Source organism: Marmota marmota, unplaced genomic scaffold (assembly GCF_001458135.2).
Source record: "Marmota marmota marmota unplaced genomic scaffold, marMar, whole genome shotgun sequence".
Classification (NCBI taxonomy): domain Eukaryota; kingdom Metazoa; phylum Chordata; class Mammalia; order Rodentia; family Sciuridae; genus Marmota; species Marmota marmota.
The window spans coordinates 4,727,672-4,755,057 of NW_025999942.1; the positions used below are offsets into that span (position 1 = coordinate 4,727,672).

At 36.8% G+C, this 27,386-nt stretch overlaps 1 protein-coding gene across 6 annotated transcripts in view; it reads left to right on the forward strand.

The window, feature by feature from the left end:
* Positions 1-25,879, forward strand: part of Tbc1d4 (TBC1 domain family member 4) — a 194,326-nt gene extending 168,447 nt beyond the window's left edge. For 5 of the 6 annotated variants that reach the window (XM_048801300.1, XM_048801301.1, XM_015498733.2 and 2 more), the window contains 9 exons: positions 1,251-1,411; positions 3,725-3,934; positions 7,066-7,224; positions 10,809-10,967; positions 13,669-13,913; positions 16,881-17,040; positions 19,738-19,907; positions 22,667-22,843; positions 25,206-25,879. In XM_048801300.1, coding sequence (XP_048657257.1) covers positions 1,251-1,411; positions 3,725-3,934; positions 7,066-7,224; positions 10,809-10,967; positions 13,669-13,913; positions 16,881-17,040; positions 19,738-19,907; positions 22,667-22,843; positions 25,206-25,439 — 1,675 coding nt within the window. In that variant the 3' untranslated portion in view covers positions 25,440-25,879. Of the gene's footprint in view, positions 1-1,250; positions 1,412-3,724; positions 3,935-6,088; positions 6,129-7,065; positions 7,225-10,808; positions 10,968-13,668; positions 13,914-16,880; positions 17,041-19,737; positions 19,908-22,666; positions 22,844-25,205 lie in introns of those variants that run through there. The other variant, XM_048801302.1, reaches the window with a different exon arrangement.
* The last annotated feature ends 1,507 nt before the right edge of the window (positions 25,880-27,386 follow it).

Consider the following 27,386-nt stretch of genomic DNA (forward strand, 5'->3'; position numbering starts at 1 on the left):
GAAGATAGATCCCAGATTGGAAATAACTGAACTGCCTGATAACTGTAAGTATGGATACACAGAGTGAATAAAAATATAACAGGAAGGAACAGAATTGTATTAATTGCATCAGCATTGTTGAGTTCCTCTAAGTGTCTGAGAGGCTGTGGCTTTTCTAGCTGGGTTTCATTTCTGTCCTAAGTTCTGAACTTCTTGATTATACCCAAAGTCCCATAGCTTTCATTTGTGGGTATCACCGTTTTATAAATGTTATCTTCATCATTCTCTTAGGAGAACTTAAAGACTATGAAACTATAGACAAATAAAATATTCCTACCATGAACAGCAACAATGATTGTGTGGTCTTTTAGTTATACAGTTGGTCTCAAAAGTAACTTCGAGTCATTATGACCTTTTATTGCAGATAGACCTCATATAACCCAGAGTGAACTTTCTTAAAAAATGAAATACTTAGAGCAGACCAGTATTTCCACATGGGAGTTTCACAAAGCACTGACATAGAATAATGTGAGATCTTCCCCCAGATGAAGAAGAAGAAAAGTTGGGAGTGGTGAATAAGAGTCAATTACTTGAACTCCAGAGGCCTCCTGGAGGACTTTTGACAGTAGAATTTCTGTATACTGTTCCCTGATTGAGAGTCACAATTCATGCCAGTCTTAAAGGAGTCCTGCTGCAAAGAAATCTGGTTAATATATTTTTTAAAAAAACTTAGCCTATTTAAAATTATTTGACCATATATATTTTTTTCTTACTATACCAGCCAGCATTTCCCATTCTTCTGTATTTGGGTTCTTTTCTGCCATGATCCAACCATCGCTAGCTAACAATTTGTAGATCTTAATTCTGTAGGAGCTATAGCAAAAGCTTTCTCAGAGCATCTTATTAAATATCTAGATTGTTTAGAATAAGCTATGGGTTTTATTTCTTTGACAAAGCAAGACTTCATTACTTAAGCAACCTTTACTGCCCTGTATAAGTGCTTCTGTTGCTCAAATTAGAGGCAGGACTGGTTGGCTACTGAGGAATGAATAGAAACAGGTGAGCTTTTCATGACCCAGCTATGTCCTGGATTGCAATTTTCCCAGGATGCGCTGGCCTGGGTGACCAATGTGCTCATGCCACGTTGCTCCATGGTGCCTGTGCCTCGTGCTTGCCTGCGGCAGAACTTGTGAATGGCTTGTGCTACCATTTCATTGCGAAGTACCATGTTATGCGGCTTTACAAATTTTATATTTATTGGCATTCCACAGTGATGGAGAAGGGAGGAAAAGGACCTCATCCACCTGCAGCAACGAGTCCCTAAATACTGGAGGAACCCCTGTCACTCCTCGCAGGATCTCCTGGCGGCAGCGCATTTTCCTTCGCGTTGCATCGCCCATGAACAAATCTCCCTCTGCAATGCAGCAACAAGGTGTGTGTGTAATTGCTGAGGAGTTTCTCCCTGTGAGTGCTGTGAATTTGGGAAGGCAGTGGAAGTGGTTTGTGTATAAAAAGATGTAAGAGATTCGAGTGGAGACATAACTTCTCTTCTGTATCTGATAGATAGGTATCATCACAACCCATTAGACTTTAGGTACTTGTTTTTTTTTTTTTTTATTTTTATTAGTTGCACATGACAGTACAATGATCTTGCCATATCATACATTTGAATATAATGGGGTATAATTTCTCATTTTTCTGAGTGTACAGGTTGCAGAATCACATTGGTTATACAGTCACGTTTATACATACAGCAATACTAATGTCTATTTTATCGGTACTTGTTTTTGAATGAATGAGCGCGTGTGGGTTGCCAAAACCTGCTTTGGAATCTACTCCACAATGTGCAGGGAACTAGTGCTGCAGAAGAAGTTGTAGATTTCTTCTTTTTTTTTTTAATTATTAGAAAAGCAATACAGAATACAGTCTTTTATGAGAGTCATGCATAAAATAAAATGACAGAGAAATGAACAGTAAAAATTGGAAATATCACACTAGGCAAATATCAATTAAGAGAGCATAGCAGCTTTCTTTGAATATTAGACCCTTTAGAAATTAAAGCAAAAACATCCAGAGGGACAAAGTAAATGTAGCATAAATGAAAAGGGAAACAATACTGAGAACATGAATTATTATATAGCCTTAGGAGCTAGAAAATGATACTTAAAAGAATTTGAGAATAAATAAATCAACTGCTCTCATGAGAGATTTTAATATATTTCCCTTTGAAAATTAAATATAGATAGTATTGGAGTGGTACAATTGAACAAGCTTGATCTAATATTTATATAGAACTTTGCCTCTGTAGAGAAAATTTATCCATTTTTAGCCACATGTGACACATTCATAAAAATGGATTATGTACTTGGCCAAAAGATATTTTAATAAATCCCAGACAATCATGATTATGTGTATTATATTCTCTGACCATAGTGCCAAAATAAAAAGAAACGAAGGAAGGAAACAAGCATAAAAGAATGAATTAAAGACAGCTAGGGTTATGGATGTGGCTCTATGGTAAATCACTGCCTACCATGTGAGAGGTCTTGAGTTCAATACCCAGGACTGCAAAGAAAAGAAGGACAACTGAAAATTTTTATGTGTTTGGAAAGTATACTCGTAGAATGTAGAAGGAATAAAATATGATAACCTGTGCTCTGCATTCAGTATTTTGAGGGTAATTCACAACCGTGAATGTGTTCATCTAAAATCAAGAAATCCAAAAGTCACATGTACTGGGTATTCAACTCAAGAAGCTGGAAAAGAATTAAAAGTAAAATCTATGAACAACCAAAACCCGAGGAAGTAAATAATATAAGTAGGGGCAGAGATCAGTGAATTACAATGAGAAAAAGAAGAAATCAGTTGGCATTGCTAAAGATAAAATTAACTCTGCCTAGGATGGGCAGAGACAGCTTCACAGAAAAACTGAATATTTAAACTCATCCCTGGAAGAAACTTGTCTTAGCAAAGTTCTAGAATTGTGTGAGAGGACGTTGCAGGTCAGAGAGTTGTGAGAAACTTTGCATGATGGGGCAGAGGACAGGAGCTTCAGACATGAGGCTGGAAAGGTGATTTGAGGCCAGAGTCTGGCGAGATTTATATTATTCCCAGTAGTCTGCACTTGGTCTCTCTGATGCAGTCATCGAGATGTTTTAAGAGATATGATTGTGTTTGTTAATAGGAAAATAATTGGCAGTATGCAGGGAACGGGCCAGAATGGAAGGAGAGAATGAGCTGCAGGGGATCAGTTAAGGAGACTTTGCAGGGGGAGGGAGCAGTGGGCCCTGTGAGATGCTCAGCCAAGAAGGACAGAGCATTGCTCAGCTGTTACTCTCCTGGAGGACTCTTAACAGGAGGCATGGACCTTAGGAGATCTCCATTACCTACCACCCATTCCTGTTTTGCACCAGAGAATATAAGTAGGTAAATTGCAGAAGTGTTGGACTCTGGGGAAAGGCCAATTCATGTTGGAGCAACTCCCTTACAGGTCTTTTTGTGTAAAAAGAAGAAGTGGTGAAATGACATATGCCTTTGTTTCATTGTCAGAGGGAAATCTGGAAGGGGAATTCAGCCTGGTAAATTTACTTAAATTGCTAGTTCCAGAAACAGTAGTTCTTGGGAAAGTGGCTCTGTGAACACCTTTAAATGTGGAAGATTAAGATGAGAGAGTGTTACTCTAAAGGAAGCTTCTGTAGTCTGAGCTACTACTAAGGAATGCCGCTCACTGTTTTCTTCTCTGCAGATGGACTGGACAGGAATGAGCTGCTGCCACTATCCCCTCTCACTCCCACCATGGAAGAGGAACCGCTGGTTATATTCTTATCTGGTGATGATGACCCAGAGAAGGTCGAAGAAAAAAAGAAATCGAAAGAACTAAAGAGTTTATGGAAAAAAGCTATACACCAACAAATCTTGTTGCTTCGAATGGAAAAAGAAAACCAGAAACTTGAAGGTTAGCTATTCAAACAGGGCAAATGTTACACACACCCTCACACTTTTTCTTGGGCTGTAAATATCTATTGATTCTAATTATTTTCATGAGACTTGGGAAAGATCAGCTAAAGATATTTGCATTTTTGTTTGATAGAGTTGAAACATCAGAAGACTATGGGAATATATGACTAATAAAGATTATAGGTAACAGGGATTCAATGTATTTTACATGACTGAAAACTTAATATCATTGTGCATTACTCAAAAAAAAACTTTAAATAGGAAACAGTATACTTTATTTTTTAAATATAATTTTCAACTTGCAGGCTAAATGATATTTATAATGAGTGAAACATTCTTGTTTCAAATAAGTTATTTTTCTGTTATATCTATTTTAACTGTTTAATTATAATTACCTCTTATAAAATCAGAGTTCCTATTTTTTGTTAATGCTTTATAAATTTTCTTTTTAAGAAATCATAGTCAAATTGTTAAATTTACAGCCAAATAATTTATAATAACTATTGTTTTATTTGTAGTACTGGATTGTTGGGTTTTTGAACACTAAATGCTTTAGAATGTGTTTTTCAGCTTCTTCCAAAAATGATTCAGTTTGTTTCTGTTCTGATATAATCACACAATAAGATGTCCAGATAGTACAAAAATGCAAAAGGTATATAAATATCATTATCTTGGGCAAATTGCTTCTGAGAAGGCCCTTGGTTTTATATCTTATAATGAACAATTTAGGCTAAAGAGACCCTCTGACTCTTACGATTATTGTCAAATGAACAATACAGGTTTTTCTCTCACTTTTATTGTGTTGTCTTCCAAAGTTTTTTTTTTTAATGCAGATTTTCACATTTCTGAATTCATTATCTGTGTTAAGATTCTTGTTAGTATATCTATTGTTCATTTTTTTATTTTAATAATATTTTGTTTACAAAGGCATAGTTTCTTTTTTCTTTTTTGTTGCTATTTTCTTAGCAGATAAAATACATAAAATGCTAATATCCTTAGGAAATAAATCTTCTTTTTAAATTAATAATTCAATTAATTGTTATTGACACAGCTTTTAAAAGTTCTGTTTGATAAATTGTATATGAACTCAAGCTTCTCAAAGATTTCTGCAGGAACTGCATTCATATTTTTAAGCAGTTGGTTATATCTTGAATTAAATCATAAACAGAAAAATATGTTGACAAAAAGAGGGTTACCATTTCCTTAAAACATTTAAAACATGAAATTTTACTTCAGTTGGGACTTAGGTACAAGTACAATCTTATAATAAATGTCAAAGGATGATTTTACAATCATAGACTATTTGAGGGAGCAGGGCCTTAGGGATTGTTTAGCTAGGTTCTTCCTTCTGTAGCCGAGTTAGTGACAAGCTTGGGGAGGCTAAGGAATTAACCCAAAGTCACATAATCACATAAACCAGCAGAACAAGTTCTGGGGCTCGTGGCTCTTGGGTTTTTCGGAATATGCTACAGTATTGCTTAGCTATATGTGCTCATACAAAGAAATAGAATGTTTTAATATAAATGACCACAAGTATGTTTTGAGGTCAGTTATACTATATAGTTTTGAGGGTAGGAGAGGCGATTTTAGAATATCTTACCAGAAACCTTTATCAGTGCTGCGTATACTTCTTTACTTAAGTAACAAAGACATAAATATAGTTTATTAAAATTTGAGCCAGTTGATAATCATTTCTTGGTGGTTTTGTATTCCTGCCTAGTGAACCAGTTGTAGGGAGATAGATATTAACTGATCTTGCCGTTTTATCCTTAGGGCCTACTGAATAATAGGTGATTATTTTAAACACACTAAAGAAAGTTCGAGAAAAATATCTAAGGGAATGTTATACTTTATTCACTGTGAAGCAAGTCATTAGTGAAACTATATGTAGGATGGTATTAGTATTAATAGGTATTGGTTAAGGAAATAGAAAGTGAGAGGCAAAGCTAAACTGTGTTAGACAGCCATCTAGTGGTAGCCAGGGGGGATATTTTTGTAGCATGATATATCTTTTTTCCATCTATACATTTAATCAGGGATTTTTACTGTCCTGGTTGAAGAGCAGCCTGTTTTAAGACATTTTGATTCTTTGAAAATGGTTTCAAAGACACTAAGTAAAGAGTAACATTCGTTCTGTTGTTTTTGTGCTGTCGAGGACTTTGGATGCATGACAAAGATTTGTGTTGCAGAAGGTAAGGGCAGGGGGCACTCTGATAGATTCCTGGCCATGGGACCCCAATGAAAGGGTAAAGACCCTCATCTGTGTCTCTTTCCTTCTCCCCTTTGCAATCTATTATTCAAGATCAAGATGAGTCAAGATAGTGATAGATTTTGTGGATTTTTTTTTTTTTTTTTTTTTTTTTTTAGTGAGCTCTGGGCCCATCTTTTACATCAACAAATGCGAGATAATTCTGTATTAGTTAAAAAGTGGAATTAGTGTTAACTTCAGTGAAGTGGGTTTTCCTTTTTAAGATTATTAAAAATGGAGGCTATGGAATGTAGCTCAGAGGTACGTGCATATACATGAGGTTCTGAGTTCAATCCTTAGCACCAAAACCAGAAAAACGTTATTAAAAATGAACACAGGAACCTACTATTCTTAAGAGATATGTGAATAAGTTTGAAAGTAGTTATAGAAACTTATGAGGTTGGGATGGTCAAATATTTTACAAGTTAGCATGAGGTCATGTCTTCTCATATGTCTTGTCTCTCTTGTCTTCTCATTTGTCATCTGAAACATTAACACTTTAATGGTGTTTAAGACAATGTGAGCTGTCACTGCTGAGACAACCCCATTTGTCAAGAAGTTAAAATTTATACTGTAACCCCACTAAGCACAATACTCAAGCATATTGGCTATCAAAGCATGTTGGCTATCGTGCTTGAGTTTTGTGCTTAGTGGGGTTACAGTATAAGACAGAGTAATATCTTCTTAAAAAGTTTTTGCTTGTATTTTTTCATGGAAATGACTGAAAATTTGAGAACTTTTAATATTATCCTCAATTTTATTCTTTGAGTAAATATTGGTCATGGATTCCTAAAAGTCATTGATATGTTTTTACTAATGTAGTATTTTATAACAGTTATTCTAAGACACACTGGTCTTAATAAATCCTTTTTCTTTTTTAGCAAGAAGAGATGAACTTCAGTCCAGAAAAGTCAAGTTAGACTATGAGGAAGTTGGTGCATGTCAGAAGGAGGTCTTAATAACCTGGGATAAGAAGCTGTTAAACTGCAGAGCTAAGATCAGATGTGACATGGAAGATATTCACACTTCTCTAAGAGAAGGTACTTGGGATAATCTCTGGGATCTTTTTAAAGAAAAGCCTCAGATTTTTTTTTAACAAGTTGTGCATCTCAGTAATAATTTTGTCTTTGTGTTTAGCTTATAAAAAAGGAAAGTAATGTGCCTCTGCCTGCAACTTGGTGACATGATTGGTAAGAAAATGGTGCTGATGGAGGTCCTGTCCCAAGGAGGCAGCAGGATTCTTTTCTGCTGGCTTTACTGTGTCAGCCAGCTCTTTTTAGCTTTTATTATTTGCCAAAGAAGAAGCACATGCCTTGGTACAAATCTTTGATCACTGCCAGAAAACTAGTTCAGATTTACAAACTGGGCTCGTTTCCACAATTTGGTCAGAAGTATTTGTTTACATATATGTGTATACTTATATGAAGGTGTAGATACACTCACAATATCTGACTTTATAGGTAAGATTTATATTCTGATGAATTAACCAAGTTTCCCTCTCCATTTATTCCTTCATTTATTTTAGAGAAATTGCTTGTTTAAAGCCATTGCATTTATTGTTGCCCGATAAACATTTTAAATTAATTAATTAATTAATTTCTAGGGATCGAACCCAGGAGTGCTTTACCACTGAGCCACATTCCCAGTCCTTTTTATTTTTTGTTTTGAGACTGGGTCTTGCTATGCTGCCAGGGCTGGCCTTGAACTTGTGACCCTTCTGCCTCAGCCTCCCAGGTCACCGGGATTATAGAAAACATTTTAAGTTTAAAATGAAAACTAATGTTTGAATATTTTAGGTACAATTTCTATGACTCACATTAAATATACTAAAATGAGAATTTTCATGACTTGCACAATATGAGTGTAAAATAAAAATCTGACAGATCAATCTTATTTTCTTTTTTCTCTCTAAAATTTTGTTTAGTATTGGGAATTGAACCCAGGGCCTTGAGCACTATACCCCTGAGCTACCTCCCCAGCTCCTTGTTGTAAAAGCATATAATAATGTGTAAAACATAGTTTAGATTAAGGTAAGATTTACTTTATAAGATTCTATACTTACAAGTCTAATATGCTGTTCTTTTTTCTTGAAGATTTGTAAATTCCAAAGATTTTCATTGACTGCATTATTAGGGAGAGAAAAATAGTGGTTAATGAATGGGTGTGCACTACAGATCTCACCATTCTTTGGTATGACTTCTAAAGATGTTTTTAAATGGGCGGGGGGTATAGGTAAAGCACTTGCCTAGTTTATATAAGACCCTGGGTTCAGTCCCCAGCACTGCAAGAATAAATAAAATAAGCATGTTTAGGAGTGCTCATCTTTGAATTCCTTATAGATGTAGTTGAAACTGTACCCAAAGCCTTCATAAACTCTTTCCTCCATTTCTCCAGTCTCATTCTTCGCCTCTCCCTGCCTTCTATACATAAGTCCCTCAGAGAGGTAGAACTACTTTGGGTGATGGTATGTCCCAAGCTAGTCCTTGTGTGGAATGTTTCAGTCCTCCCCAGACTAGGTCTTCCTTATCTCTCTTCCTTCTCCCCTCTTCCCATCTCCATTTTATCCATTCTCTCTTCTTTCCTCTGTCCCTCTCAGGACCTTCACATCTCTTCCTGAAGTGATAGCTGCCCATACTCCTAGCAGAATCCTGTTCTCCCCTCAGGCCTCAAATATCATTTCCTCAGAGCACCATCCTTGCCTTACCTCCAAAATAAAGTAGTTTTGATTTATTATTCTTTCTCATGATTAGTGTATATACCATAGTTTGTAATGTTTTTTTTTTTTTTTTGTGTGTGTGTGTGTGTGTGTGTGTGTTTATTGTTTTTCTTACCCTGTCACTACCCACATAGCAGCCAAACAGTATTTTTCACAAGTTATTTACTGAATGGATGGGTGGATGAGACTAATTTTCCTGAGAATGGGTTTATTCATTTCTCTCCTCAAGGCCACGCTCTATACTCCATTACATACTGGATGCTGTTTTGCCAAAGTGTGTAAGGTTTTTTTTTTTTTTTGGTAATTTTTTTTGTTATATGGGTAGTTAAAACAGCCAGCAACCAAGAACTACTAGTGATTGATTTAGTGGGCTAATGAAAGTCACCCTCTAAGATTGACATGTTGTATGCTGTCATTCATTCATTCCCAAATATGTCAGTAACAAGGTCCAAGAATATAAGATGAAAGTATATTTCCATTCCCAAGGAGTTCACCATCAATGTTGGGAAGTATACAAATATACAGTATAAAGCTAACTGTAATTCAATATGGCAATGTTGCAGTATGAATGGTGTGTGAAAAGGAAATGACTATGTGGCTTAGAGATGTTAGGGAGGGCTTCAACGGAAAAAGTGATATTCAGGATCATTTATAAAGAAGAACAGAAATAGTTGAGGCCATCGAGAGAGAGAGAGGGAGAGAGAGAGAGAGAGAGAGAGAGAGAGAGAACGCTAGCTTAAAATTCCATAAAGGCAATAGCAGGAGCTAGAAATTGGGAAAGTGAAAATAACCACAAACTTCTAGTGTTTGTCAGGGAATGGGGCTAAATGGGGCTAAAAAGGAGAGCTTGGAGCCTGTGGAGGGCCTCTTAAAGCAGGTCGGCAGCACCCTCTGGGCGGCAATGTTTTCAGGTTTTGCAAACACTGGCGTTGCAGTCAGAGGAGATTGCTGCTGTCAAACCTTCCCTTAACCAGCTGGAGCTCAGGGGCCCATTCAGATCATTCTATTTGAAATAAAAACTCTCGATGTGGGAAATAAAAAGTTGGCTTCCCTGTACAGAACTGAATCCTGTCCCTCCCATACTTACTTCATGTGAAACAAAAACATAGTTGTAGCATTCTTTGAACTGCTTGTGATACCCTTTGGTTTTCAGGCATGAATGAGTCAAAGTTTCATTATATGTACTCAGTATTTTTTTTATCGAAGGCTGAGTGACATTCTTGGTTGCCTCGGGATGCCCTCATCTTGTGTTTACTATTTTTTATTATTTTATGATTACATACCATGATATTTAATTCTTTTTTGCAAAGTTACTTGTGGATGAAAAATAGAAAAATTGTAATATGAGGATTAACGTCTGTGGCTGTCTTTGAGCTACATAAAAAGTAGAAATAGGCAGTAATACATTTTTGGATTTCAGAATTTGGCTGTTGAAGCCAGACTTTCAGAGTGCTGATTCTGTGCCATCCCTTATTAGCTGTGGGAACTCAGGCAAATTGCATAATCTCCCACCTCAGCATTTCTGGGTGTAAAGTGGGAATAATAGTGGTTACCTACTTCTTAGGGTTGTTCTCTGAGTGCACATATGAGACTTGGTGGCTAACACCCTCAGTAGAATCTTTAATTAGGTGCTCAGTGTTGCCCAATGATTGTCATCGTGGCCCCGGTTGTTATTTGAAGACTTTCGTTCATGAGACATCAGGAGCTATAGGATAACACTTGTCAAACAGTGGTTCAGGCAGTACATTATACCACATAACTGTGACCTGGGTTGATAAGCAATCCAGTCCAGCTGCCTATTTTCAAGAATTAAATTGTTCTTTGACTGCAAGTTAGCAACTTGATTTCAGAGTTAAAAGCCTGACCTTTTTCATTTTTATTTTTTTTTTAATATCTCTGTGATTGTAGGAGTTCCCAAAAGTCGACGAGGTGAAATTTGGCAGTTCCTGGCTTTGCAGTATCGCCTGAGACACAGGTTGCCTAACAAGCACCAACCCCCAGACACATCCTATAAAGAACTTCTGAAGCGGCTCACCGCCCAGCAGCATGCTATCCTTGTGGATTTGGGTATGTGCATCATGTTGATTGTAATTAACAAAAGAGAGCCGGTTTGGGGCTTTATTTGTTTTTTGGTATCAGCAGAACTGCAGACCTTCCTCTCTGGGGTAAGTTAGCCTTAAATCTGATGGAAGACACCATAAATGCCTGAGTTTAAAATGAAGTTTTCATCCCAAAACTTGCCCTCTGAAAAAGATACTGTAAAGAGTGGTCTCTGTGTTTTGAATAACTGACTTTTAGGATAGACAATTATATCTTAATCAGTGCTGGTTTCAAAATAGGTTAAAAGAGGACCAAAAAAATTTAGCAAAGTTGTACCCTCGACCTATGGCTGAAAGCCAGCCTGTAGTTATCACTTTAAAAAGTAATATAGAGGACTGGGGATGTGAGTCAGAGTATATAGCACTTGCCCAGTATGCTCCTGGGATTGATTCAAGCCCTTGATTCAAGCCCCAGCACTTCAAAAAACAAACAATACAGGGGTTGCCTGTCTATAACCTCAGGAGTGATTGGATGGCATTTGATAAGACCGAAAGTGGACAGCTCAGAGGGCAGAAAAATAGGCCCAGCCTGTTTCTTTATAAGGAAGATGGAAGGAGCCACTGTCCACATCCCAGGGACAAAAAATATCAATACAATAAATGGTTATGCTGTAGGCATCATGGATACCTACCTCTCAGATGGATGAAAAATTAAGTTACTAATGAAAGAATGGGTACTTATGACCTGAGGGAGGATTTCCAGTGACAGCATCATAAAGCAATCTTTTTAATGCTGAATTTCAAATAATTTATGAAAAATAAAATCCAATGATATAAAATATCATATTGTCTCTCCTTTCCCTAAATTAACATGTTTTGTGTATTTTATTTAAAAATATCTAAATATTGTCCATTGGTGTTTGACTATTTCATCTGTACTCCTAAAAGGTGATTATTGCCATTGGCCAGAAATGTTAGTTGAGCTCATGAGGTAAACAGGGGATTACCTTATATTTGGGGTCATTTCATATTAGGGCATATAAAAAAAAAATCACTGGCTAAAATCTAGTTTTTACCTCTGTTCCTTTTGGGTGACAAACAGCTTTTCTTGGGGAAGGGCCCAGCTTAATTAAATACTTTTTGAGCCCAGTAGAATTAAAATGGAAATTTTATAGAAACACTAAAAACTTGAGTTCTTGTTTTGATTCTACCACTAACTGTGGTCCTAGATTGCTTTGCTCCTGAGTTGCAATTTGCTCTTGTTAAATGGGGGCATGAACTAGGCAATCCCTGGGATCCCTTGCAGAGCTGTAGTTCCGGGACGATATGTTGGTGGTGAGAAATAGGATTGAGGTGTTGCAATCAGGGTTAGTCAAGATTTGCTAGCAAAGAGGGAGATGAGATCAGGTAACAAGGAAAGGCTGACAAATATGGAGCTGGACTCAGCTTCTTGGATAGTGTATTTTTAGTTTTTGTTTGCAAAAATGTTAAGTGAGAGAGTAAAATGATAATTTGAAAAATTGCTTATTTTGCTCTACTTGTAGCCATCTGTGTTTCTGCAGCATATTTTTGTTATTTTCTCATTTCTTCTCCTTACTCTGCAGAATTAATCTTATCAGTTCCTGGAAAAAAAAAATCACTTTTAAGCATATGTAGTAGAAAACATGTAAAAAATCTGACATTCTTGCAAATTCTAACTGACTTGAGTAATAATTTCACAAGGAAGCTAGTTACATCCCCTTCATTTTTGTGGCATAAGACAAGTCCCAAAGCAGCATGTACAGTTTTGGTAGAGAAGATGGATCTGTTTTAGTACCTGGCACCAGCTCTTTAGTGACATAGGACTGTGTTTGTTTGCTAACTGGTGTTTCTGTGCTAATTTTTACCCAGAGGTAAATTTGGAGGGAATTTATTTGAAATCAGCTCTACCCTTTATGCTCCTTGTCCTCCTCAGATATATATAAAACATAGATATGGATATAGCCATATATGTGTATACACACCGTGTGTGTGTTATCTTTTTTGGAGATAGTGAAAAAAGAAAAGGGATCTACATGGTTCATGAAGGCATTTTAAGAAACACAGAACAAAGGATATTTTAAAAAGAAATATTTCCCAAATGACAAACTGAATATAAAGTGAAACAAAACCACAAAGCCCTTCCAATATTAAAATTATAAGAAAAGCAGCAATAAATCTGTTTATGACTACTAAAATTTTAAAATTTATTTTTCTTTCCCTTGGTGCTTGGGGATTGAACCAAAGCCTCTTGTATATGCTAGGCAAGCACTCTGTCACTGGGCTAATCTTCCAGTTGTAGAATTTCCTTTCCAATAATATGATCCTTCTTATATAAGTTCTGACTTTAGTTAGAGGGTGGTTTTTATGTGAATTTAGAATTTGTCCTGATTCATAGTCAGAATGCATTTTGAGTTCCATTCTCTGGCAATCTCTCCTGGATATGTTGTTTGTTTGGGGATTTCATTGTATCCTGTTGTTTGGTGGAAGGAATGCTGGTTAGTATAAAATGTTTGCCCCTGTACCATATATGTGGAGGTGGGATGAGAGCCTGGCAGGTACAACTTGGGGCTTGAAACAAAGAGAGAAATTATGAGATGAAAATTCCAAGCGGCTGTCACCAGTTTGGGAGGGTGCTCATTTGTTCCTGAAGTTCACCAATTTGCATTTGCACTCTGGTTTCCTCTAAGAGGTATTCTCTTTCTTTGCAGGAAGGACATTTCCTACTCACCCCTACTTTTCTGTACAGCTTGGGGCGGGGCAGCTGTCACTCTTTAACCTCCTAAAGGCCTACTCTTTGCTGGACAGTGAAGTGGGCTACTGTCAGGGGATCAGCTTTGTGGCTGGAGTCCTGCTTCTGCACATGAGTGAAGAGCAAGCTTTTGAGATGCTGAAGTTCCTCATGTATGACCTAGGCTTCCGCAAGCAGTACAGACCTGACATGATGTCGCTACAGGTGAGGCTGTGGTTCTTCACAAGGAGTGCAGGAGGCAGGAGGCTGTCACCAGAAATCTTGGTCTTCTAAATTACAGTTCAGATTTAAACAAGTTTGGTTCCATTGTCTTAAGAGTGTGGGATTTGGGATTTTGCTAAGTACCCAATTACTTAACACTGCCTATGGGGAGTACTCACCAGGATGCATAATTACCGTGATTTGATTCCTGGTTGAAGACTATTCATAGGTCTGTTTAATAATGACTATGCAGTATTTTATTTTTTACTTTATTTTGAAAATAAATGTTATATTGGATGGGATGCATTGACATCATTGTGAGGAATTAAATAGCTCTGATTTTCAGAGACAGCAGTTTGGTAGCTATCATTAGAATTCCAAAGAATGGAAGGTACCTGTGAGTAGTGTTTGATTTTGGTCCAGAGATGGAAACATGGCTGTTGGTTTTAAAATACAATGATTTTTCCATTTAAAAATTCCTCATTGAGCTGGAGATGTATCTCAGTGGTCTATCTCAATGGTAGAGTGCTTGCCTACCATGCATAGGACCCTGGGTTCAATTCCCAGAAACACACACACACACATACACACACACACACTCATCAATTTGACATGACAAATGTCCATGTACATAGGATTTATACATTAACTTAATAAAGCATATAGTTACCAAGAAATATTTTATGTCTCTAATTTTGAAATTGTAGATGTTTAAAAATCTTTGATGATAGCCAGGCACTGTGGCTCACACCTGTAATTCCAGCGACTTGGGAGACTGAGGCAGAAGGATCCCAAGTTCAAAGCCAGCCTCAGCAACTTAGTGAGACCCTGTCTCAAAATAAAAACTTAGAAAAGGGTTGGGAATATGGCCCAAGGGTTAAGTGCCCCTATGTTCAATCCCTGGTATCCACTCTTCCCCAATCAAAAAAAAAAAAAAAAAAAAAAAAATCATTGATGGCAGCATCCTAGGCTACAAAATCAGGGACCTCAGGAGAGTAGACCTTTATGCTTTATAAAGTGGGATGTAGCACTTTTTCACTTTCTAGAGCAGGAAGTGAGTGGTTTTGGTCTAATCAAGACTTTCACAAGTATGCATAAATGCCTGCCGCAGTGGGTCAGTATTCTGTTAACAGGATTTCTGATTTCTTTCTTCACTGTTGGTGTGCTGGGACACTCCTGGCTTTCTGTTTCAGTTATCTTATCTGTAAAATGAGAGGTTGAGGTCTTTTTTTCAACTTTAAATGTCTATATTTTATCACACTGTGTTTCTACTTATTTTGTAAAGTCTGTGGTCTCTTTTTCTATCTTCTCTCCCCTACCTATCTCTCTGCCTTTCTCCCTCTAGTTCTAATTCTTCCATCTGAAGATCTGCCTTGCTATCAATAAAGTAGAGTTGAAGTTATTTGTTTTTAGCAAGTAGGAGTTTATTATCAGGGCTTTCTTTGAAGGAAGCTTGAATTTTCACCTTATCTGCCCAAATATACCTTGATATCCTCAACTCCAAGTTTAGAAAGTAGAAGGAAATAAGTAGATCATTGACCATGACTTATTGAGAGAATATTCTCATTTTTTTATGTCTCACAGTGGCTTGGATTTATTTATTTATAATAATCTCATTTAAAAAGATCTTTTATGTTTGACTCCAGCTAAGCTGCTTATTTTATAGTTATGACTTCCTGTGGCTCTTTGATTTCTTCCTTTGACAGCTTGTGTGGAAACTTAGTTTTCAAAGATATATCAATGTTAATGTCAGTCACCTAATTAAAACTTCCTATTTCCCCACTGAACAAATCTATATGTTTATAGAACCAATAATGTTAATATAAGTAACAAATACTTTTTCCCTTTATAAGCTTATATCAGACCAAGTAATTCACAGATAGTTAACAACCTAATTATGCAACTTAAATAGCTAGATTATTATTAATTATATTGTGTATCAAAAGTGTGTATCAGGAGAAACATAAGGGTCAAACATAACTGGCTGTATTTATATATAGTATTTTATGACTTTTTTTCCCAAATAAGTCACCTTACTTTTTGTTTTGTACTCGGGAAACTACTGTTGAATTTATGGTGTAATTGGTTATTTGTATTTTCATAGAGCTACCTATGTAGGGTGATACTTGAAGAATTTCTTCTAAAGAAACTCTACTAGATTTAATAAAATATTACATACCCTTCACAAAATATTAAACTTTTGTAACTGATCAAGAAATCTCAGTATTTTTTTTAACTCTGTGGATCGAAATTTAAATTAAAGTACAATATATTGTTATTGCTATAACTTTGGCAATATAGACATAGAGCTTTTTTTTTTTTTTTTAGTTCTTATATGATGTCTTCATAATGTTCTTGAAATGCCAGTAATCAACTTGGTGGCCAAATGAAATAATTTCTTTTAATTCTGGAAGCATTCAGAAACAACTGCACTAACTATTTTAATCTCATGAAAAATATGTTGCTTAAATAATTTGGGTATTAGAAGAAACACCTAAAGCTTCTGGCCCCAGGACATTTTAAACTTCTGCTGTATCACAGCAGCACAGGATGTCATAAATCAGATGCTGAGCCCAGCAAATAGAGGCAATTCTTTGTTTCTACACTGAACATCGTAGATATCTTAAAATGGGTGCTTTTTTGGAACTGGCCCGAAATTAGAAGACTTTCTATGGAAATTCAAAGCCAGAACAGTTCTGATTAAATTACATAAGCAATTCCATGTTTGTAAATGATCCCTAAGACCTTGCTCAAGACATTTATATGGACTTATAGTAACTTGTTTTATGAACCTCAGTAACATGAACTTGGACTTGAATATTAACTTAAATTGAAAAAAATAAAGTCGTACTCATTTTTATTATTTATTGAATATATGTGAATTGTTATGAAATATTAAAGTATTAAAATTCCAATGTACACTCAGATAAATGCATAATATTTAATTTTTCTTCTCCAAATTAACTTTAGATTCAAATGTACCAGCTGTCCAGGCTCCTTCATGACTACCACAGAGATCTCTACAATCATCTTGAAGAAAATGAAATCAGCCCCAGTCTTTATGCTGCTCCCTGGTTTCTCACACTCTTTGCCTCTCAATTTCCGTTAGGATTTGTAGCCAGAGTTTTTGGTAAGAGATACTTGCAACCTAACGAGACAGTGCTATTTATTCTAGGTAATATCCTTCTAGCCATGTGATGCCTTGAATATTTTATCATGTGTTATACAGGATAGCACATTGCTACACTATTGTTTGGAGAAACTTTGTCTTTCTCTAATCATAGTGTTCAGCACTAGGCGGGAGAGGGAGACAGTGTGACATGATTTATGCTCCCTTTGGGGGCCGTTAAATCTAGTCACAGGTCTTTAGTTTGGTTTATCTATTGTATGAAAAGCCAAAAAATAAAACAACTATTCACTAGAGGTTTGTTCTAATGATGTTGTTAGGATCTTGGTAGCCTCAGAAAGGGCTTACACAATTTTTATGTTCTGTTCATCTGTTTAGAAGCCATCATCAAGTAGTCAGTACTTGTTCATGGCTGTGCTTTTGCTAGATTGGAGCTTTTTTGTCAAATTGTGAGTATTGATACAATTGTAGGTCATTACTATCATTTTGGAAAAAGAAGAAGAATAGATAGAATTCATTGAAATTTATCAGGATATTACAAATAACATGGGAAAAATGCTATTTGGAGAAACTTTGGTTTTGAAGGCATAGGTGTAGTGTGTATACATATACCAGATTATAATTCTTTGTGTCTTTCTTTGCAGGGGGCTATGGTTTTAAAAGTTAAGCACTATGTTAGTGGGAATGCAACCTATAGACAGAGTTTAGCGAGAGGGAGAAATCAGATTGTACTAAGTCAGATAGTCATCAGATTTCTCTTGTTTATTGAACATACATGGTTGCTTTTCTCCAGTGAAGTGTACTCTGGAGTTTGGGTTCCTATTAATGGGTCTTTAGAAATCCTTTTATGTATGCATTTCTCAGAAATATATAAAATCCCTTTGTATATGTATTTCTATGTCAAGTTGAAATAGTGTTTCAGGCCATCTCTTCGACTTGCCCTTGGAAGCTTGCCATCAGAGCTCAAGAACCAAGTGTCCCCAGTAGTCTTGCTTCTTGTTATGAGATCCTGATGGGAGTTGTCAGCTGGACAATCGTTGCTCAATTCTTTTCTTTGAATTTAGTAGAAAATAGAGACTGTCAGGAAGGGAAAGATGTGTGAGCAAGAAGAGGGACCACATTTTTTTCTTTCACAGTTCCTTCCTTTTAAAAAATTTTTTAAAAATTTGTTTTAATTAGTTATACATGACATTAGAATGCATTTATGCACTTTGACATATCATACATAGATGGGATATAATGTCTCATTTTTCTGAATGTACATGTTGCAGAATCATATTGGCCATGTAGTCACTATATACATACAGTAATAATGTCTGTTTCATTCTACTGTCTTTCCTATCCCCACATCCTCTCCCCTCCCTTCCCATCACTTCCCTCTACCTAATCTAAGGTAAAGCTGTTCTTCCTAGTGCCCCCCGACCTTATTGTGAATTAGCATCTGCATATTAGAGAAAACATTCAGCCTTTGGTTTGGTGGGATTGGCTTATTTACTTAGCATGATATTCTCCAACTCCAACCATTTACTGGCAAATTCTATAATTTTTACTCTTTTTTTAAAGCTGAGTGATATCCATTGAGTATATATACCACATTTTCTTTATCCATTCATCTATTGAGGGACATCTAGGTTGGTTCCATAGTCTAGCTATTGTGAATTGAGCTGCTGTAAACATTGATGTGACTGAGTCACTATAGTATGCTGTTTTTAAGTCCTTTGGGTATAAACCAAGGAGTGGTTATGCTGGGTCAAATGGTGGTTCCATTCCCAATTTTCTGAGGAATCTCCATACTGCTTTCCATAGTGGCTGCACCAATTTGCAGTCCCACCAGCAATGTATGAGTGTGTCTTTCCCCCCACATCCTCGCCAACATTTATTGTTGCCTGTATTCTTGATGATTGCCATTCTGACAGGAGTGAGATGAAATCCTAGAGTAGTTTTGATTTGCATTTCTCTAATTGCTAGAGATGTTGTATACTTTTTCATATATTTGTTGATCAGTTGTATTTCTTCTTCAGTGAAGTGTCTGTTCAGTTCACAGTTCCTTCTTTTTAAAAAGACTTTGTGTTGTATATTATTGATAAAATAATGGCATATATTGAGAAATATATTCATACAAATGTATTTGCTGTTTTTCAAAACTATTGCATGTTTGCATTTGTAAGGAAGCAGAATTTGGAGTAAGGGTAACTTTTCTGATTTAGATTATAATTTTGTTATTAGTTTTGATTTTTCTTTTAAGGTTTAAATTTTTTTGATTTAATATAGATTTAATTATATATTAACTGTCTCATTTACTTTTTATTATAAGATCTTGAATAGTAATAATTGGCTGTGTTGATTTGCTTTTATGTTCTGTTGTGAAAAAAAATCTAAATATCAGTTGAAAGTGTCTAGTCTCATTAATTTGCTGTTAAAAATTATAAAAAACACATAGACACACAGATATATAATTTTTCCTCTGTTCCCCTAGCTTTATCTGAGATTCCTAATAAGTAAGGGGAATAGTCACACATCTGTCTGTTTTAGCCATATTATTATTATTTTTAAAATTAGGTGTTTTTGACCAGTTTTCTTTTGCAAAATATTCTCTGGTTATGCTGAAATAATAAAACGAATACCTTTAGCACAAAGAATATGCCTTTGATAATAGTGAATGAATAATTTCAGTCATGAAATTATCATCTCTTCTTTTAGATATTATTTTTCTTCAGGGAACTGAAGTGATATTCAAGGTTGCACTCAGCCTTTTGAGTAGCCAAGAGACTCTTATAATGGAGTGTGAAAACTTTGAAAACATTGTTGAATTCCTTAAGAACACGCTACCTGATATGAATACCTCTGAGATGGAAAAAATTATTACCCAGGTATGACTTGAATGATAATAATAAGATTATATAGCAGTTTCTCTGCTGATTATATGGTAAATGCTTTAGCATACAAGTACAGTTTTGCTTGACAGGTATGTTTTTTAACTTTGATCAGATATATTTTATTTAGAAATTATGCTATTGTGAAATTTTTATATTGTGACATTGTTTATCTGGCTGTGCACAGGAGATGTGATTTACATAATGTAAATCAGAGTGTTACATAATGGGTTTTTCAGGAATACTTTTCATTGAAACTGAAAATAGAACTCTCAGTCAGGAAGATCTGAGAATAAAATGAGATCCCCTTGCCTTTGTATTTTTAATTTTGTTGTAAAATATACAAGGAGGTCATAATGCAGGTGTGCAGATTTTGAAATTAGAAAGTATTGGGTTTGCACCATCTTCTAGCTTTTTTTTCTCCAAGAAATGTTTTTTGCTGACATTATTATCTATTAGTTGGTCTCCCATTAGTTGTGTGGCTTGCAAATATCACCCTAATCTTCAGAACCCTAGTTTTCTCTCAGTTCCAAAATGGGTCAGTACTGACCTAAGAAGTTTTGTGAAACTTCTCCCTCTGATGATTCAGACAAAGGAAGCATTTATAAAGGTGTGGGTGGCTTAAGGGAATCCAGCATCTGTGTCCAGGTGCCCAGGAACTATAAGCAGAGGGAAGCTGTTCCTCCCTGGTGCTGGGGGGGCATGTGAAGGATATAAGGTGTTACCAGAATCAGTGGGAGCCAGAAATGTGAAGGAGGGGATCCTTTCAGTTATTGTGCTCTTAGTAAACTAAGTAGGACAGTGTTAGAAAAGAAGGACCTGTACCCTTCTGATCTCCGGCTAGCACCTCCCATTGACCAAGCTCAACCAGAAGCCAGCCAGAAAGGAATTGTGGGGCATGTGGTTCACAGGAGTCTGCCTCCTGGTGCATAGTAGAGGGGATGAGAAAGAGAAGGGATCCGAAAAGCAAATGGAAAGTAATCTGCACACCATGTATCTAGTTCCCTGGCTCTTCATAGGGACCTGGTGAGTGCTAGTTATATATTGATGCTGTTCAGATGAAGTGAACAAACTAAAGACTAGATTTGTATAATGTACAGTAATGCTTTGTGAGCATTGATAAAGTTTACCACTTTTCTGGAAGCACTTGGGATAGCGGAAAGAAGACAAGAGTTTAGAGAAGAGAAAGTAAGTTTGAGATTTGTTTTGGTGACTCACCACATAATAGTCATTTTGAGGAATGACAGCCTCTCTGAGTCTCAGCTTCCCTACAAAAAGGGAAGAACAATAATCAAATCCTATTATGTCTTCATATTATAAGTTAAAGTATTTTATATACTATAATGTGAATTCCTGTTATCACATATAAGATTATCTTTCCATTGCATGGAACCTAAACCACAAGCAGAACATTCTGTAAATATCCAATAATAGTTCTTTATTTGTTAAGATACTCTAAGTGGAGAAGGGTAGCTTTTATTTACATATTTACTTATTATTTGAAAATATTTTTTGACTGGCAAACAGTCAGAGATTATGCTTTTGGGATTTGAAATCAGATATTACCTCAGTTAACGAGGAGGTCTAGGGGTGTAGCTCAGTGGTAGAGTGCTTGCCTAGCATGTGCAAGACTCTGGGTTCAATCCCCAACACTACCAATAAAAACAAAACAAAAAGCTAAAGAGGGAATTGCTTGGTTTTATATATTACTACCAGGAATTGTGAGTAGAATTTATAGGCAGATGATTTTGGATTTGATGTTAGAGAGAGCTGCCTAACAATTCGAATTGATTATTGGAATGAACTGCTGGTATTGGAGGAGATCTTGATGAGCTTTATTTATGAACACTGTAGAAAAAAAGTATTAGATGTTTTTCCACGTCAGTCAATACATATCCATATGATCACTTTTAGTGGTCATGTAATAAATAGTCCAGTGTATCTTCACCTGCTAGGCAAGGAAGAGCATGCCTGTTTGTGAGGAAGATAAGTTAGTCTAGAAACCCCTTATATAAAATTCTAATATTGAAGTATCTTTTAATAGTAGTAGGATAAGTCATATTTTCCTGAATGGTAGCTTCGGCCTCACTCACTCCAGCTGCCTCCAGTTAGTCTACACCAAGGAGGGTCATTTGTCCTCTAACTTCTAAGCAGATAGTCTTCCTATTTGGTGATAATCTGGGAGAATATCAGCATCTCTAGTTAAACCTTACAGCTCTGGACAGTGCTCAGGGTGTGTGTTTATATAAATGATTCCCCAGAGGCTCACATGGAAACCATTTATTAAAGACCTCTCTGCCCCATTGACAAATACATTAGAAATGCTTTTGTTCTCTGTAGTATAGAAATACACTATTAAATTTTGCTTACTAATTAGCAGCAGTTATCTCTAACATAATTACTCAATAACTGATGTTGTTTATCTGGTATACTACATTTCAGAAGACAGTTTCTAGATTATAAATATCTTCGTTGCAAAATACCCTTGGACATTAATTTATTCTCATGACTCTGTCTCATCAGAATGTTTCAGTTGTATAAAAATATTCTGTGTTCTTATATAACAGTCTAATCTATATCCAATTTATTCCTGCATTGATAGTCACACCTATTTTTCCCTTTTGTGTGTTTTAATGTTCTTCATTAATAAGCATTTGGAAGTAACATGAAGTATGCCAGTACAGAGATCATAGCTTATATCATATAATATCATAATCTTTTGAAGGCCAGACTAACCTCTGGTGTTTCTGTGGCAGGTGTTTGAGATGGATATTTCTAAACAGTTACATGCCTATGAGGTGGAATATCACGTCCTGCAGGATGAGCTTCAGGAATCTTCATATACCTGTGAGGATAATGAACCTATAGAGAAGCTGGAGAGGGCCAATAGCCAACTGAAAAGACAGAACATGGATCTACTAGAAAAATTACAGGTAAAGAGAGAAACATTTGACCAAAGAAGTGTATGAATGCATCCTGCATGCATAGAAACTATACTGGGAATAATAGGGTTGTGTATGTGGATCCAGCCACTGCTAAGGGCTCATGTATCAGATTGTGTTCAAGTACCCTGGGAGTATGAATGTACTTATGGATTTAAATATCACTTGGAAGAGAAAAAAATGCACACCCCCCAAATGGTGGAATGGCAATTCAAAACAGAATATGGTTAAATTCTTATTGAATATTAGACACATTTGACTAAGATCAAGGGGAAAAGAACTGAATAGGAGACATTGGGAAAGCTTGAGCTGGTTCTTTGAAGCAGGAAGTGAAGAGGGCATTTACACTGGGCCCCCAGGGGGTGGCACCAATAGGGAGGATGTGGCAGAGCACAGAGTTAGCTTGGTATTAATTTATGAGTTACATTGGGAGAGGTGAGGTAAATATGATGGAGGCTGAGGTGTAGGTGACTTTTCATGTCAAATCTAAGAGCATGGCTTTAAATCTTGTTAAGAGAGAACTCTTTCAATGTTTTTGAGTCATACATTAGAAAGAAGAACCTGAAAATCTTTTTTTTTTTTTTTTTTTTTAAGAATCTGAAAATCTTGATAGAGACAGATTAGGATGGGGAGAATGTAGGGAGGCCAACTAGAAGACATTTTCAAAGATCTGATTGGGGATGATAATTATTATCTAGAGTAAAACAGAAAGGGGCAGAGAAGGAGACTTTTGGAGTGAACTGAATAAAAACATGTAACACATAGTTCCTGCCATCTAGGAGTTTACAATTACTTGAGAATATGAAATATCAAATATTTATCTATAAATACATATTACAAATGCAATAGACACTTTATTATAAAGTAGTATTCTGCGTCTGCGGTTAGTATGATGTGTGCTCTGTGTTCATGCCCTGAGGAGAGGCCCTTAAAAGTGCTTGAGGAGTGGAGGATAGAAGGTATATTAGTCTTATTTTCTGTCTGCAATGAAATACCTGAAACTGAGTAACTTATAAAGAAAAGATTTTCCAACTCACTACTTTTGGAGGCTGAAAGTCTAAACAGTGTGGTGCTAGCTCATGCAACCCCCCCCCCCACATCCCCTCCTGTGTCACATGTCAAAGGTCATCTTGGTGAGACTTTGTGGGAGAGGGTGTGATCATGTGGTGAGAAAGGAATCCAGAGGCACTGGAAAGGGCCAGTCTTGTTCTTTGGTAACTGCCCTTAAGAACTAACCAGGGTCCTATCAAATCTACCTTGTTCCCTTCTGGGGCAGCTCCCAGTGACCTAAAGACCTGCCTCTCAGACCCACCTCTTCAAGGCCCCACCACCTTACCTCGTAATATTGCCACACTGAGGACCAATCTTCCAACACAGGAGCTCTTGGGGGACACACTCTGTATCCAAACCATAGCAGCAGGTGACTCTTCATCAGGGAGATGAGCTCTGAGTTCGAGCTTAGGTGCCTAGTGGCCCCTTGACTTCTATTCACCCACACCCCTTTTCTGCCCTGCCATTTACCCTGCCTCCAACCTAGAAGACTCTCAAACCCTGCTTCCATTTGGTGAGTCCCCTGTCAAATTCAGCTGGGAGGGAAATAGGTTAGAAACAAGGGGTTTCTAAAGTAGTTTCTCCCCTAGAATAGGAACACCTAGTTTCCCTCATTGTATCTCACATCAGCTCTGGCTCATAGAAACTCTGATCATTTTTCCTATTCAAAAATGAGCCAACATGGTGTATTTAAAACAAAAAACAACAATTGGCATCTTGTCCCTTATTTTATTCAGATATTTCAACCATGACAAATTGAGCATTTCCTAGCTGGGGAAAGCTAGCTGGCACTTAATTTAAGTTAAAGGTTGCTCTTAATTGTTACAGATCTTTTCTCTGACACTTCCATGTAGTCGTCTCTAAGTTTCTTGAGTACACCATAAAAACTGCTGGAATCCCAAGTATGTGTTTCAAGAACCTGCATGTCCAGTGAGAGGGCAGAAAGCTTCTTTGAGCACTGGAGGATGGTTTCAGGAATCCCATTTCACCTTCAGCCCCGCCAGACCCCACTCCTGCAGGGAACCCCAGTGAGCATGGAGTGAGGACCCCAGCATTGTGGGGTGATGATTTAGTATTGCATTATTAGTATAGTCAGTGAGAAGACATCAGTCATATTAGTATAATAGTTATATTTTTGAGCAATCTAAAAATATCCTTTTTACACACTTCACATAATATTTTACTAAGTGATTTAATATCAGTGATTACTACAGACATGGGACCTGGCTGCTGCTGTCATTAAGAACTAGATTCTTTACATTTTTCACTTGGATAATTTTACTCCCCCCTCCCCTCCAAACAGGTGGCTCATGCTAAAATTCAAGCCTTGGAATCAAACCTGGAAAATCTTTTAACTAGAGAGACCAAAATGAAGACTTTAATCCGGACCCTGGAACAAGAAAAAATGGCTTATCAAAAGACAGTGGAGCAGATCCGGAAGCTGCTGCCGGCCGATGCTCTAGCCAACTGCGAAACGCTGCTGAAAGAACTAAACTGCAACCCGAACAACAAAGCCAAGGCAGGAAATAAGCCATAATTCAAAATGTGCTGTCTCAGCACAAAGTGCTCCTTAGCCTATTAGAGAGGAAGAGCCCATGCGCTGCTGGCCCAAGCTGGACACTGAAGCCGGGCGAACCACCCAGCGCTGGTGCTGAGCCCGCCAGCAAGTGGCCCTCGTTCTCATCAGAGCACTCCCATCCCAAGCCGTTGTACATGTGCACAGACACTCTTGTTGCTGAACTCTGTACATACATACGAAATGGATCTAAAGAGTTCATACTTTCAAATAAAATGAGTAGACATATATTTAGAGCATTTTTTTTTTTAGTCAGAACTTCATGAAATCCACACCAAAGGGAAGTTCAAGTGAAATTTCCCTTGGACACATGTGAAGTCTTTTTGTCTTTTTAGTGAAACAAAGCTAGAGCATCTTTGTATATTGAAATATACTTGAAAAAAATGAATGTATTTTTTTCTCCAAAGAACAGCATGTTTCACGCAATGGTGGGAAGGTGGAAATGTTTATGTACCTTCATGTGTTCCTGTCTTAAATTCTACTGACATTGTCTGAATGAGGAAAATGAGTGGTTGCTAGTCATGCTGTAGTGAGTGTTTTGGGAAGGTGGGGCCTTTTCGTCCTGCCTGCTTTGTGCCAATGAGCATGTTACATCTTCATGTATTTTGAGTCTGGTGAGGCTTTGCTTTAGACACAAATAAGGAGAAAGCAGGACATTGTGGCTGAGTCTGCCCAGCTCAAGGTGAAAAAGAATGTCGCTAATTTTTTAGCAAACAAGACCAGCATTATGACTCAGACTGAAACTATCAGGCCTTGAAAATATAATTTAGGATCTAAATTGTCTGGGTTAGCTTTCTACCTTTTTATTTAAATGACTTCTGCAGTTGTGAACAGTTACTTGGTGCCCCAGTAACCAAGTGACACAGATTGGCTATTTCCCCACCAAATTGTAAAAGCCCACAGTTTAGTTCTTTTGACCTACAATTTTAGGATAAGGAAATGCAATTATGATTGATTTTTCCTAAAGAGGACATACTGTGTTGAGAAACTTTTTTTTTTTTTTTGGCCAATTGACAGAATCTAATAAGCTATTAATCATCTTCCCCTTTCATGGGAAACTTTAGGAGAACTGTGAAATGTTTAGGAAAAACTGTTGAAATCCACTGGGAGGGAAGGGGAAGTGGCTCCCAGCCCAACCCAAACCTACAATTCTGATTTGGACTCCGAGCTTCCGCTGCCTGCAAATAGCTCGTTAGAAGACATTCATGCATGCTGGGTATAAGGAAGGGAAGTCGTTTTCAATGTACACGTGCAATTCTCCCTTTCAGAGAGGATTTTACGATAGTGCCTCTGAAAATCAGTGCAGTTTTTTTGCCTTTCCAAACTATTTATCGGCACTGCTTTTTGCAGCACTTTGATTTTCACAGATGGATTATTTGGGGGTAATTTTCTTCAAAGAGAGTTTGTTATACACAAGCTGAAATGTATTACAGAGTGCAAGAGTAAAGCTCTCAAGGTTTCAGAAAATCGCCATGAACAACTGACAGACATCTGAAACCCTCTTACCACTGGAAACAGTGAAAGTACGGATTCTTGTTGAAGATCAGCATGCCATTGAATCTCAGTGGTTTCTTAAAAGACAATGACTTGTTTTAGTAAGTCAAGTTAATATCACTTCTAGGTTCTAGAAAATGATGATTCTAGGTACCCCATTCACTTGGGAACCAACAATTGACTTGTTATTAGATTTCTTGAAAATCTCTCTTTAGAAGTTTTTTTTTTTTTAAATTTTCCCCTATCAAGAGTAATATGACATGGGCTGGGGTAGTAGCTCAGTGGTAGAGCGCTTGCCTTGCACATGTGAGGCCCTGGGTTTGATCCTCAGCGTCACATAAAAATAAATAAACATAAATATATTATGTTCATTTACAACTAAAAAAAACATTTAAAAAAAGAATATGACAAATA